The sequence below is a fragment of the Halichoeres trimaculatus genome, unplaced genomic scaffold, assembly GCF_033239565.1.
Source record: "Halichoeres trimaculatus isolate MK-OKI-2021-1 unplaced genomic scaffold, fHalTri1.1 fHalTri1_scaffold_24, whole genome shotgun sequence".
Taxonomy (NCBI): Eukaryota; Metazoa; Chordata; class Actinopteri; order Labriformes; family Labridae; genus Halichoeres; species Halichoeres trimaculatus.
Window position 1 is genome coordinate 4,762,649 of NW_027437202.1, and position 15,074 is coordinate 4,777,722.

General features: G+C 41.3%; 1 protein-coding gene across 5 annotated transcripts in view; it reads left to right on the plus strand.

The window, feature by feature from the left end:
• The window catches only part of ncam2 (neural cell adhesion molecule 2), a 224,407-nt gene that overhangs the window by 195,884 nt on the left and 13,449 nt on the right, over positions 1 to 15,074 (plus strand). For all 5 annotated transcript variants that reach the window (XM_074664593.1, XM_074664594.1, XM_074664592.1 and 2 more), the window contains exons 12-15: positions 1,933 to 2,106; positions 4,782 to 4,901; positions 5,684 to 5,805; positions 8,500 to 8,674. In XM_074664593.1, coding sequence (XP_074520694.1) covers positions 1,933 to 2,106; positions 4,782 to 4,901; positions 5,684 to 5,805; positions 8,500 to 8,674 — 591 coding nt within the window. The remainder of the gene's footprint in view (positions 1 to 1,932; positions 2,107 to 4,781; positions 4,902 to 5,683; positions 5,806 to 8,499; positions 8,675 to 15,074) is intronic.

Below are 15,074 nucleotides of genomic sequence, written 5' to 3' on the forward strand. Positions count from 1 at the left end.
GTGTTAAGGTCAGGTGAGTGGATACCAAGGGAAAGTTGTGAAGAGTGATAATTACTGTCAACATGTTCCCCCATTTGGAGGAATCAAAGCTGGTTTGTTCTGAAGTCTCACTCCTGATTAAAAAAACTTTATTAAATTAAAAAAAAAAAAAAACTTAGATGGATTTTTTTTCATATTCTGGAAAAAAAACGGAGTGACACCTCCACAGATGTTTAATAGGGGCATTTTGTTACCTGTTTTTCATGATGGATGTGTGTTAAGGTCAGGTGAGTTGATACTAATGGGAAGTTGTGTAGATTGATTGTCATGTCAACATGTTGCCCCATTGGAGGAATCAAAGCTGGTTTGTTCTGAAGTCCCACTCCTGATTAAAAAAAATACAATTTAAAATAAAAAATAGAAAAAAACTTAGATGGATTTTTTTCATACTCTGGAAAAAAACGGAGTGACACCTCCACAGATGTTTTATAGCTGCATTTTGTGACCTTTTTTTTTGTGGTGGATGTGTGTTTAGGTCAGGTGAGAGGATACTAAAGGGTAGTTGTGAAGAGTGATTGTTATTGTCAACATGTTCCCCCATTGGAGGAATCAAAGCTGGTTTGTTCTGAAGTCTCACTCCTGTTTAAAAATAAAAAATAAAAAATAGAAAAAAACTTAGATGGATTTTTTTCATACTCTCGAAAAAAAAACGGAGTGACACCTCCACAGATGTTTTATAGGTGCATTTTGTGACCTGTTTTTTGTGATGGATGTGTGTTAAGGTCAGGTGAGCGGATACCAAGGGAAAGTTGTGAAGAGTGATTGTTATTGTCAACATGTTGCCCCATTGGAGGAATCAAAGCTGGTTTGTTCTGAGGTCTCACTCCTGATTAAAATTAGTAAATTTAAAAAAAAATAGAAAAAAACTTAGATGAATTTTTCATATTCTGGAAATAAAACAGAGTGACACCTCCACAGATGTTTTATAGCTGCATTTTGTGACCTTTTTTTTTGTGGTGGATGTGTGTTTAGGTCAGGTGAGAGGATACTAAAGGGTAGTTGTGAAGAGTGATTGTTATTGTCAACATGTTCCCCCATTGGAGGAATCAAAGCTGGTTTGTTCTGAAGTCTCACTCCTGTTTAAAAATAAAAAATAGAAAAAAACTTAGATGGATTTTTTTCATACTCTGGAAAACAACGGAGTGACACCTCCACAGATGTTTTATAGGGGCATTTTGGGACCTGTATTTCGTGATGGATGTGTGTTAAGGTCAGGTGAGCTGATACCAAGGGAAAGTTGTGAAGAGTGATTGTTATCGTCAACATGTTGCCCTATTGGAGGAATCAAAGCTGGTTTGTTCTGAAGTCTCACTCCTGATTAAACAAATAAATTTTATAAAAATTAGAAAAAAATTAAGAAGGATTTTTTTCATATTCTGGAAAAAAACGGAGTGACACCTCCACAGATGTTTTATAGGGGCATTTTGTGACCTGTATTTCACGACAGATGTGTATTAAGGTCAGGTAAGCAGATACTAAAGGGAAGTTGTGAAGAGAGATCATTATTGTCAACATGTTCCCCCACTGGAGGAATCAAAGCTGGTTTGTTCTGAAGTCTCACTCCTGATTAAACAAATAAATTTTATAAAAATTAGAAAAAATTAAGAAGGATTTTTTTCATATTCTGGAAAAAAAACAGAGTGACACCTCCACAGATGTTTTATAGGTGCATTTTGTGACCTGTTTTTTGTGATGGATGTGTGTTAAGGTCAGGTAAACGGATACTAAAGGGAAGTTGTGAAGAGTGATTGTTATTGTCAACATGTTCCCCCATTGGAGGGATCAAAGCTGGTTTGTTCTGAGGTCTCACTCTTCTTAGAAAAAAATGAACAAACACTAAACTTTAGCCAAGCTGAAATGCTGTGTTTGTCCTGTCTCTCCTCCTCCTCTCAGATGTACCATCGAATCCATACTCGGTGCGTCTCTCGGCGGTCTCCCAGCGCTTAGCCACTGTGACTTTCATGAAGCCCGACTCGCATGGCGGCGTGCCCATCAGCTACTACTTGGTCCAGTACAAGGAGGTGGGGTCGCAGGACTGGAGGGACGTGAAGTCGCACAGTGTGCAGAGTGAGTGTCCTTTGTGCTGGTCTCATAACCTTGGCTCATTCACTCATTCACTCATCGAGCCACAAACGCCTGATCTGAAAGAGTAGCTTCTCCTCCTCCTGCTTTACAACTTTAAATTGATTCCTGAGCTTGTTTCTGGAAAGTAAAACCTGAGTGAAGGATGGATGGATGGAAAATTAAAGCTGGAGGACTTGGGGGTCAGGTGATAAGCAGGTCTGACAAACCTGAAGGGCTTATCGCTAATATCCTTCATTTCAGAGTCAATTACATGTGGGGAAACAGTGAGGGGAATACTAAAGCGTGTGTCTGATGAAGAGAAAAACGTCTGCACCTTTCACAGAGAAGAGAGGAAGCATGTGGACCAACACTTCATGAATAAAAGCGGCTGTGAAAACAAACATGTCAGCCTCCAAGATTAAAACAAATTATTAAAAATGTGAAACAGACTAATTACAAACCGCTAAGTGCTCTCATCTAATCATGGAATCCACTTCAGATCCCCTCGGCAGAAGATCCTCACAAAATAAACTCTTCAGCATAATGAGATGCCTGGACTCGTTTCATTCCAATGCTTTCGCCCAAATTGAAATGTCTGCTTATGGCCTGGAAAGTAACCCAGCACGGCTGCAAATTACAGAATTTGTTTTCAATTCCACGACTAAAGAACTGCAAAAGCACCTATTTCCATTCAAGTATTTAATTTGTGCCGAGTGACAAAAACAACAACTTTTCACTCAAGCTCATTACACTGCCGACTCTGCCGCCTCTCTGCATGCTGAAGGTTATGTAAATAGACCGGAGTGACTGAAGGATTTAAATAGGGATCTGTAATGTGCGCTGATAATGAAGTTTCCTGTTTTCTGCAATCAAAGCAGCAGTTTGGGTTGTAGAGCTGCAGACTGTACACTGCTCTCAATGTCACCACGGTTTAGATTACTGTACAGGCTTCTCTGGAGATTCACACCCACGGCTTGTCTTTGAATGCATAATTTATCAGAAATTAAAGGGCGCTGGTTTCGCTCTGCAGAGACCAGAGTTTTTGTTGCAGCGGCTGAGTTTAGAGATGCTCACTTTTTTTGCCACAGTGCAGAAGGGAAATGTGTAAGATCATCTTTTTATGTCCTCTGTCTTGAACTCTCTGATAACAGCTCCACATCCTGAAGCCTTTAGACCAGGGGTCCTCAACCTGTGGCTCTTTGACTCCTTTGCAGTGACTCCTTGTAGCTTTAAAAAAATATTATTGAAATTTTTTTTACATCCTGCAACATCAACAGCCCACCGACTTTCCATGCACCTGTGGCTAACCTCAAGTTTTACAGCCCTGGGAAGATACCTACATCTACAAAAAGACTAATCTGGAAGAAAATACAGATTTTAATTCTGTGTGGATGGATTCATTTAACTGTGCCAGCTTGGTGTACATGCATAATAAGTGGCAGGACGTGAGCAAAAAAAAAACAATTAAATTGTTGAGCAGCATGTTATACTCAAGTATTCTTTCAAAAATGTAAAAAAAAAAAAAAAAATTGCAAAATTTTGAAATGTCAATATTGAATTTTTTGCATTTTTTTTAAATTCAAAATATTTAAAATTTTACAGGTTTTGAAAAATAAAAAAATTTTTAACTTATTTTTTTCTAAAATTTTGCAATTTTTGCAAATTTCTTAAATGTCTTTTTTAATTTTGCATTTTTTTAAATATATTTTTTCGAAATGCTTTGATCTTTTATTTTTTTTTATTTTATTAAGTTTTGGAATTTTTGCAGACTTTTGAAAATATAAAAAAAATACTTTTTGCAAAATCATTAAATTTCAAAAATTTCTTACATTTTTGGCAACTTTTTTCACATTTTAAAATTTTCTAAAATTTTAGCAAATTTATTTAAAAAAAAAAAACTTGGACATCACATTTATAATTACATAAATTTAAAAATCTTGTTGTATAGGTATTTATTCACTTGATTTAACTATTTATAGAATTCATTAGTAGTAGTACACACTTTATAGTCTTTATTGAAAAGATAAAGTCGATTTTGTGGCTCCTGATTGACTTTAATCCAGGTGAGCTGAGGCAAATTGGTTCTTATGAAAGTAAAGGTTGCCAACCCCTGCTTCAGACGATGTCAGACATCATTTCGTCTGAACTAGTTAGTGTCCATCGCACTGAACCCTGAATAAATTCACCCTCCTCTTCTCTGAAAGGAAGCTGCACACCTTTTTATGACCTGGCCGCAGGGATTCAGCCTCAAGAGCTCAGGTGACATCGCTCACTTGATGTTAGGCCGTTAGGTTCATCCCCGAGGAGCTGGCCTGAGCTGAGGTCAGGTCAACGAGGCAGGGGGACCATCTCTCTACAGATTTCTCCTGTACCAGAGGATGTTATGAAGCTGGAAGCAGGGAAGACCTTCTGGAAGAGTCAGGGAAAACTAAGTGTTGATTTCACATCCAAACTTTTTAATTCCCTGAAGAGGAAACTGAGATGAAAGACTGACATTTCCTTTAGAGAGATGTACTCGTGTAAAATGCTGCAGAGCTCAGGAAACAGGTTAATGATAGAGGCAGCGCTCCTGCACCATGAAGCCCTGCAATCAGACGTGTGAATGAGGAAGACTTAGGAGTGATTTTTCATTCATGAAAAGCAGTGGATGATTTAATCTAAACTCTTCCTCTCTGCAGCGACGGTGGTGCTGACAGGCCTGGAGCCCAACACGACGTATGAGGTGCGAGTGGCGGCTGTCAACGGGAAGGGTCAGGGAGAGTTCAGCCACACGGAGACCTTCCAGACTCTGCCTATCCGTGAGTCGCCCTGATTCCTCTGCATTTCCACGTTTAATGACACATCCTTCAAAATAAAAGCCCCTCACCTCATTAGAATGTATATAACAGCCTCTTACACACACTTCCTGTCATAATCGCTTGTATTCATCAGGAGAATGGCTTTGCAGCAATTAGACTGGGTTAGAAGTTAATTAGTGAAGCATCCCTGGATCCTCAGTTGTTGGGAAGCAGAATTGTTCAGATATTTGCAGATTTCGTTGAAAGCACCCTGAGCTTTGAGATGTTACAACCTCCTCATATTTCATGGAGATGAATCCAGATCATTGGAGCTTGGAATAGATCCTGTCAAATTTGTGTCTGGGTGTATAACTGCTGCGTTAAAAGTTATATACTGCAGGGCTTTTATGATAAGCTTTTTATTTATTCTGGCAATCCGGCTCAGCGGGGTCGCTGTAAATCTGGGCGAGGCCATCGAGAAAACACTCCCAGCGTTGATATCACACAGCAGAGCCGCTCCTGAGGATGAATGTTTGGAAGAAGACCCAATTAGCAAAATACAGTGAATAATAAGAACCTGCAGTCAACATTAGTTATAGCCGGGCAGCGGGAGTTGCCTTGTAATATGAGTTTAATTCAGCTCAAAGCCTTTTCTCTCCTTGTACTGTTTCCTTATCTCATATCTCACTCTGCCACCTGCTCCCCTCTCCTCCACACACACACACACACACACACACACACACACACAAAGAGCGTACTGTTCTGCATCTCCACTGAAGCCTCCTTTCTCGGATCTTCCTCAGGAGAACCGAGTCCGCCGGCAGTGCACGGGCAGAGAGGGATGGGGAAGGCCTACAGGCTGGGGCTGGTCAAGCAGGACGACGGAGGGATGCCCATCGTGGAGTACATCGTCAAGTACAAAACGGTGAGAAAACTGCAGAAAAATGAAATGTCATCCAGTGTTTTTGTCTTATTTAAGTCACAAGGACAGGTGCATTGGAGGGTCAGGTATCCTGTTGAACAATTCCAAAGTAAACACCTCCACACCGTCTGACTTGCAAAAGGAATATTTTTTTATTTCACAATGTTTTGGTACTAGACCTTCATTAGGCAAACAATTTGATTATGGGATGGAGTTAAGAAGGAGTTGGCCTCACACCAGGGAGGGCTAGGGACCAGGATACTCCAACTTAGGTTTATCTTCAACACATCATAAAATACACAACAACACTACTGTACAACAAAAGCACAAAGTCGTAATAAAGCTTCAGCATTTGAAGGGTATAGCTCCAACAAGCCTCTCGCTGTTGTAAAAGTTTACAAATCTGAGAGTTAACCAGAGAGCTCAGTGTTATTCTCTGACAGTTTCTACTGATGTTTCACATTATGAGTGATCACTAATCCTGTTATCAGACATTTCTTCAGTTTGATCCGCAATGCATGATGGTATATATTGCTCATATAGCGAGCATCGCTAATACACTACTTTTCAAAATGCATTGTGGGATACATTGATTGGACTTTATAGGGTGCATCTCAACCATAGACTGTATAAAACATGGACGTAGTCACGCTGATGTCACCCGTCTGATTCTGAAACGGAAAGTGAAGCAGATCGGCTATAGCGGCCATATTGGTAGTGGCAAGGGCTTGCGCTGGTGAAAAAAACTCACCCCCCATACAGTGGGTGCCAGTAGTAAAATTAGCGACTCAGTTTTTTGAACCAGGCTGTAAATACGTTAATTTCTGTTTTGAAAACTGCTTTTTTTGGCTTGGTGTGTATGTGACATCCACTACTTCCAGAGCCAGCCTCAAGCAAACACTCGACAAACAGCAGATTTTAGCACTTCAGCATTGTCTGATATTTTCAGACCGGAGGTTGCCGCTTGATCTCAAAGTGATAACCTTATGCCTCCTCTCTCCTCTCTCCTTCGCGGCACAGGAAGTACTTTCTGAGTCGTCATTTTGAAAACCGTCCCAAAGCGAGAATTGTGCTCAGATGGGAGGGTAATTTGTTCAATCCAACAGAAGCGCAGTGATGTGATATCATGAGGTGTATTATTATAGGATAGTGAGGCCACCAACCTACTCTTTTTCTTACTTCTTTGAAATTATCCCTGAAATTTCATGAGAATTTGGTGAAAATTAGTACATAACTTTCACTGACAAGTCCAGAAAAATGTCTTGTTTTAAGTTTAAAGACAAAAAATGAGGTCTGAATCTGAAAATAAGACAAAAACACTTGATAAGGTTTCAGTATTTGCAGTGAATTAGACGCAGAGAAGTAAAGAAAAACTCTGCCAGGAGTAAAAACATGAGTAAAACTGTGAGTATGATGAGAACTATAAAGTATTGAAGTGTTTGGAAAAGAAGAAACACTTCACATAAGAGCTGCTCACCTTTTTTAAGAAGCATACCTTCGTTTATTTCAGTCTTTTATATTTCCAAACACATCACACCATTGAACAAAATCTCCCCCGCGCTCCTCATCGACGCCTCCACCCAGTAATTTAACAAAACAAGCGCCGTACAATCACAACGAGGTGTTTTCTTTAATTTTCTCCCGTGTAATTTGCTCTCACATAACGGACATCAAAACAGCTCCTAATCACACGCTGTCCTTTGTGTGTGTCACAATAGCGACGCAGGATGTGGCATCAGGACGTGTGTTGTTCCCTTCGCGTCGCGTGTGCGTGACTCACCAGCTTGATCGGTTCCTGTCGATTGAGTCGAGTGGGCGCGTCGGAGAAAATGAATAACGTTCTGCTGGAGAATGTCTGTTTTTCCCCTCCGTATGTCACTGACAATTCATGATTTAAATAAGAGGACGCAGAAGCTCTCAGGGCGCAGTCGGGCGTTTAAGTAGTTGGAGAGGAGAAAGAGAAAAAGGCAGCTTAAACTTAGAAGATAAGGCGAGCAGTGAGAGAGGAAGAGATGGCACTGTTACAGGAAGTCTCCACAGGACTGAGCACATCTCCGTTCTGTGTCCAAACAGTGAAGACACTCCTGCGTCAGCTCACGTCCACAGACTTTTCACAGTTTGATGTCAGGCCTCCTCACTCCTTACATCTCCTCCTCACATCCTGCCCCAGATCTGGACTATAAAAGCCGACTTTGCACCCCTTTCTCTTGAATTGGCTTGAAATGAAATCATGCTTTGTGCGCGCTGCACAGTACATTTGGCGTCCGCTCAATGCAGAGCTCACAGCCCCACTCTTTCACTTTCCCACCTTTTGTTTTCCACCGCTCCCAAAGGGGGACGCGGGAGTGAGCCGAGGAGGGGAGGATGATGATGTAAGGGAGGGAAAAAGAGGAGAGAAGAGCTGCAGCCACAAAGGAGCAGGAAGGTATCAGAGAAGTTGTGTGAACCTGATGAGAAGCAGAGGATTACCCTTTCTTTTATACAAGAGCATCTGCGTGGGCGCTCCACAACCGCAACTCCACTTCTAATTGCAGCAACCGTCTGAATCCTGAGATTAAACGCACAAAGCTGTTGTTTATCACATAACACAACACGTCCTCTGCTCTGCTTTGATGCCCGCAGACAGAAATAAAACATGAAGCATCAGTCTAACTTATTAAATCAAGTGTTTGAGCCTCTTCTCTGTGTTTTCCTCAGGATAAGGAGGAGCAGTGGATGACCAAGCTGGTGCCAGGAGCCAATGACTTTGCGATGCTGCAGCCGCTGCAGTGGAACACGAGATACGAGGTGGAAATCACGGCGCGCAACGTGAAGGGCCTGTCAGAGCCGACCTTCTATCAGTTCTTCATGCCGCAGAAACCCGACATTACAGGTAAAAGAATGATAAAAGGAGCCTGAGGAGCACTTTGGGGAGTTTTTGTTGGACTTGTTGTGTTTAGTGGGGGATGGCTTTGGTGATAAGATGAACTCATGGAGATAGAGGCCTCAGCTGAGCTGCTTTGTGGGAAAATGAGGCTGTTGGTGGAGAAATCGGGGCCTGTGCTTGTCCTGTAATACGAGTGTTCACCAGAGGTTTGCAGGTGTTGATATTAACTTTTTTTCGAGTATGTGCAGGGAAGTCTAAGGGGCTTTTACACAACAACAGTTTTAGGGTGAAACACAAAAGTATTGTTGTGTTTTGGCCTCATGTTTACACGGAAACAGCATTTTAGTGCCCCGTTTACGAGATAATGTGTCATCCAAGAACGCTAAAATGCAGCAAAAAAAAATCTGCATTTACACAGAAACTCAAAATTTTTGTGAATTACTGCTGCCACGTTGATGTGTAAACAGGAAGCAGGGTGTTCTGTCAGATTTTGCTACCCAACGAAAACCGCTGCTTTGTGGTTCTGCGCTCATCAGTGTTACACTCATCATTTTTGGTCCCTCGTCTCAATGTTAGAGTTAAAATCAGGAGGCAGGAAGATCGGGAATCAAAATATGCTGCCCCCTAGAGTGCAGGTAAAACACATCAAAACTTACCAAGGATGAATGACACAGGGGTATTAAAGTATATGTTAATGATCTGTTATGCATTTAGTACATGGAGCATAATTTGACATCTATGGACACAACTACGGGAGAACAAAACAGCAAAATTTAACAAAGCATCAAAAATCGATTGAGGTTTTCCATCAAAAAAAGCATTGGTAGCAAAATCTGACAGAACACTGGTGTTTTAAGTGGAACCGTGATGTACCGTAGTTACAATTGTCAACAAAATGTGCATCTGTTGCTCCACTTCTGCTCTTAGCATTCACCAAAACTTAAGGTGGGCCGATCATCCAAATATCTATAATTTCAATACCAACGTTGGTATTAAAACCGAATGATACCAGTGTCAAAAGTGTGGTTTGATGTTGAACCGTCATGGGAAACAAGCAAGCTGGCTCTGAAAAGAGAAGTTTGTTTAAATTTTTTTCTAACGTTTGTTTAACATTTGTTAAATTGTGATTATTCTTTATACTTCATTATTTTTTCAAAAAATAAGTGCAATAATGGGAGAAATCTTATTTATTTTTTGCCTTAAAGGCTTTAACTCTGTACCTCAAAAAGATATTTTTTTATTTTGCTTTAAAGTGATAATTTTTTGCACTTTATTTTCTTAAGAAAAAAATTCCACACATAATGTTTTGGGGTTATTTTTTGTACAAATTCTGTCCTAGGTTTTAACAACATAATCCAAAGAATAAATCACAAAAACCCCCATAGGTCAGCTGTTTGATGATACATCAACCTTAGATATTAAAAAGTATCGGAATCGGCATCAGTATCGTTGATACTGGCCCTGTATTTATTTGGTATCAGATCAAAACCAAAATTCCCAGTATGGCCCACCTCTAATCAACACACCAGATGATCAGCCCAACTCTACTTCACTGGAGATCTATCAAAAGCTTCCTCTGGACAACAATAGCGCCAACTACAGGCCTGGCATGCTCACTACAGATTCTTTACTCTATGTTCTTGCGTTTTCAGATGAAACGTTGTTGTGTAAACAGGGCCTAAAGTGAAGCTAAAAACTAAGAAACTTTTAGCAGGAAGAAAAAATCTCTGACTCTTAACCCTAAAGACCCAAACGATAAACTTCGTGAGGATTCATTTGCTGTTGGAAACTTTCTCTTCTTGCCACAAAGAAGCAGAAGTAGAACCAGATTCCTCTTTCCTCACTCTTGCCGTTGACACTATTCTTTCACATCTGTACAAACAAACAGCAAAAAGGTGAAATCACAACCTTCCAAGAAACCAAACCTGACAGAAAAACAGCCTGAGGCTGTGGTTTTCTTCTCTAAGAGTCCCTCTCTTCTTCTTCTCTCCTTTCATCCCGTGGAGCTGCTTTGGATGCAGCTCAGACACACCGCTTCTGCATGGTTAGTCAAGCTTGTTGAAAGACCAACACGCAGACGACCGCGCACAAACACGGACACGTCGTTTCCAGCCCCTGCCCGCTTGTCCTGCGGTGGTGGTTGTGTTCCTGCCACATGAAAAAGCCGCGTTCGCTCGTGTCCTGCTGCTTGCACAGCTCTTTCTATGACTCCGTTACCTGAGCAGGAAGCTCCTCGTTTCCATTTCCTCCAGGCCAACATGCAAATGCACACGTATGTGCAGAAATGCAAAAATAAAACGAGGGCTTTGAAGTTTGCTACATGCACCGGTGTTCGCTTAGAAGCCAAGCGAGAACGGCGAGGAAGTCAAGCACACAGACCTCACAGTCAGACGTGAAAAATAAAACAAAAAGCAAACAAAACGCCGGCTGCCCGCCTGTTGTTCCCCTCGCCTCTCCGCCTGTTACCACATCCATTTGTGCTGTTTTGGATGGAGCCAGTGTTTGCCTCTGTCATTACTGCAGCGGCTAAATGGCCTGTGAGAGTGTGTGCCGCTTTCCAAATAGAAAACAAGAGCGCCGAAACAGCAAGCTTAAGGCGGGTCACTTCGATTGACTGTCCTTCCTTGTTAGCGAACAGCGGTGCATCGTGGGAAAGTGCCCATGAGAGAGGGAACGGGGGTTTTTAAAGCGCTTTTCTCTTTCTGTGTTTGCTTTTAGCTTAAGACGGCAAAAATAAAAACATACAGTGGACAGAAAGTGGGAATCTGAAGCTGAATCTCTCCTCAAAGATCACGAAGAGGATCACGGTTGCACACTTTTCGAAGCATCAGGGATTAGCCGGAGATTGATGGGCAGCGAGAGGCGGTAATTGACTGGGGTTATCAAGGGGCGCCTCCTTTCGCTGGTGTTTTGTCGAGAGTCAGCTCAGGTGTCGTTTTTGCTCAGGCTTTAACTTTCCAGAAAGAAAAAACTTCTCTCTGCACAGCTCGTGTTGGGCGTCTGTATTTTCCTCCTCCTCCCTAAAAAGTCCACGATTGAAACCTGCATCCCAGATTTACTCAAAGGAGCTCCAATAATCTCATCAAAGCACTTGAAGAAATAATCTGGAAGCTTCTCTCCCCCCTCCTGTGAGCGGGAGGGGAAACTTTTCCTGGAAGTGTCGCCAGCGAATGGGAAATGGCGGGGGGAGGACTTTTATGGCTGTCCATTACATTAATCAGTGCGCTCATAAATTTGCAGAGTGAAAGCCATTATTTTTAAAGCAGTCTGATGGAAAATATGCATGACAATCACATCCTGTTGGTGTTTTTTACTGTATAAAGAGGCGACCGGTCTGGGCTATCTGAGGTGAAACCTTTTGATTCTGAATACATTTCATGGATTTTTCCATTAAAGCTACCGCTGAATAAATTACCTCCAGCTTTATGCGGCTGCTTTAAGATAAAAGAAAAACAAACCAGCATTCAGAGCGCAGCATTCAGGTAGGAAAACAAATAACTCTTGAGGGTAAGAGAGTCCTGAAAGGTCTAATAATGTGATCTGAGGACGAGGAGCGCTCTTTGAAGTGTTTCCTCTTAAAGAGTCAGTGTTACTCCAGCTGTAGCATAGGATGAGCTCTCCTCCTTAATACCACACACCATCAGGAGTGATGTTTACATGTTTACTCGCTCATTTATTTATCGGACAAATGTAATCCTGTGGAGATGAAAGGATTGTGTTGCAGAGGGAGCATATGTAGCATCACGTAATATCATTATCAGCAGGGTAAATATTTTAGCGTGAGCAGACAGCGGCTTCCTGCTGAGAAGGAGTGAAACTGCAATAACACAGTTCTCTCTGTGTGCTGTTGTGACTTTAACATGAATGTGAGAAAAATGTGTTTTTGTTTATTATTAATGTAGGTAAAATGTTCAAGTGTGTGTTTTTGGAATGTTGTGAAGGGTTTGACTGTTTCTGTCTGTTTCTACTCAGCCAAATTTAGCCAGAGTCACTTTTTCTTTACATGTAGTATTTGACATACAGATGCTATTTGCCAGAAATTACCCCATCATTTCTCATTTGGGCTTCCTTAAAAAGTTCACCAAATCAACCCCATAATTTTGGGCTTTCTGAAAAGTACTGCCCACCTTTTTGGGCTTGTTGTAAACAAAAATGCCAAATTTGGCCCTTTGTTTGGGGCTTGCAAATAAAGAAAACATATTTTGGGCTTAAAGAAAAGGATAAATTTACCCCTTCAAAAAAGTCACCCAAATTTATACCTCCAATTTTGGGCTTGTTAAAAATGGCCTTATTTACCCTTTTGTTTTGGGCTTGTTTAAAAAAAAAAAAGCGTAATTTAACCCTTCATTTTGGCATTCCTCAAAAAATGGCCAAATTTACCCCTTCGTTTTGGGCTTGTTAAAAAAATTTCCAAATATACCCTCCTCATTTTTGGCTGTTTCGAAAAAGTTTCCCAAATTAATTCCTTTATTTTGGGTTTGTTAAAAACAAGGCCAAATTTACCCTTATGTTTTTTGGCTTGTTGAAAAAAGTAGCCCAAATTTACCGCTTTTTTTTTTTACTTTTTTTTTTTGGCCAAATTTGTCCCTCTGGTTTTTGGCTATTTCCAAAAAAGTGGCCCAAATTTACCCCTTCCTTTTGGGTTTTGTTAAAAACAAGGTAAAATTTACCCCTTTGTTTTTGGCTTGTTAAAAAAAATGGCCAAAATGTAACCATTCGATTTGGGCTTTTCAAAAAAGTAGCCCAAATTTACGGCTTTGTTTTGGACTTGCTAATAAAAAAAGCCATTTTAGACCTTGTTTTTGGGATTTTGGGAAAAAAAAAAGGACAAATTTGCCCCTTCTTTTTCGGCTTGTTCAAAAAAATGGCCAAATTAATTTTGATTGACTTATGGTAGATTAGCTTCAGGACATTCAGTAGAAACTGATGTGAGACAGTGTCCATGTTTTATTCAGTATTCAGTTGCACATATCAGAGCCAACGGGGTCTACAGGCTCAGGACCAAGTCATCAGACTCTAAGACTATTCCATCAGTCTTTGGAGTCAAACCAAAAGTCATGTTTGCCAAACTTTAAGTTGTCAACAACAGTTTGTTGGGTTAGAAACCAAAGCCGCTTTCTTTAAAGTCCGCTGAGACTGAAAGTCAAAGCTGTCATCCCGTCCCGAGTTAGGAGTCATTTCCCATGCTTCCTCACTCAGCTCGAGTGCACTCCAGTTGCGTCAGGGTTCATCTGCTCCCTCTCTAGGAGGAGACACAAAGGAACAACTCATCCTGCTCCTCCAAACTCGGCAGGATTTAACGATTACGCTCAACTCTCCGCGGGGCCTCACCTGAAAAACTTCTGCCTTTAACTCTCCAAAGTGAGAGCAGCGGGAGAATCCACGCTCACATCCTGAAATGATTATGTTTATCCTCCCTCCAGATTAGCACCTGCTAGCTTCCCAATCAATGAACGCCCGTTAGGTCATCATTAATCGAGTCACTTCCTCTCTGATCAAATCGGGGAACAGTCGATCAGGCCTAATGAGTTTGTGTTGTCAAAGTGAGATGTATATGAATGGCTTCAGGTGCCTCACAGGCGCTTAGATCTTTAGCAATTGAGTCTAATGTGCCTATGCATCAAGGAGTAATCAGAGGACGTCAGGAGAAGGGTTAATAGAGCGGAGAAATCAGAAGTAATGACCGCCGAGTTCAAAGAATTAAAGAGTTTGTGAAAACTTCACTTACACAGAACAAATTAGTTATTTCTAAGAGTTGGAGATAAGTGTGAAGAGGTAAACAAATCCTCAGTGTGAGATTATTACGTTAGAACAAAATACATCATGTAAAATCTCATCATCTGATCTTACCCTCCGTCATTAACCAGCCTCCCTGACAGGAAACTCTCCAACTTGTGCCAAAGTCATCCATAGCATCAGCCGCGCCTCTGACCAGCTCATAATTTCCAGCACAAAGTCAATTTTATGTTTTATCGTCCACACTCCAGAGTACAGAGGCAGCGGCCTGCCAAACACAATAGTGTTCTGACTGTCAGAGGATGTTTCTGCTTGATTGACCTCCAGCAGGAGAGCATGAAATGGGGAATGATGCACTTTGAGAGATAGAGGAGGGCGGCAGCGTCTGAAATATCAGCACAGAGCACAAACAGTGTCCACTCCTTCTGATTCAATCAGCTGTCTGTGGGTTTCTCTCATCTTAATGTTTCCGAGGGCACCTTCCCTGCCAGCTCGACAACAGTCTGGACACACACTCACACACATCTGTTTATTAAGCTAAGCCACTTGTCATGCTGTAATTCCTCCCACAGGGATCTGAGCTGCTGTGGAGGAAGGCGTCTTGTTTCTGACTCGAAGTGCAGCCTTGAAAAAAAAAAGTCTTTCTTTGTCAAGTAGCGCTGACCTGCAA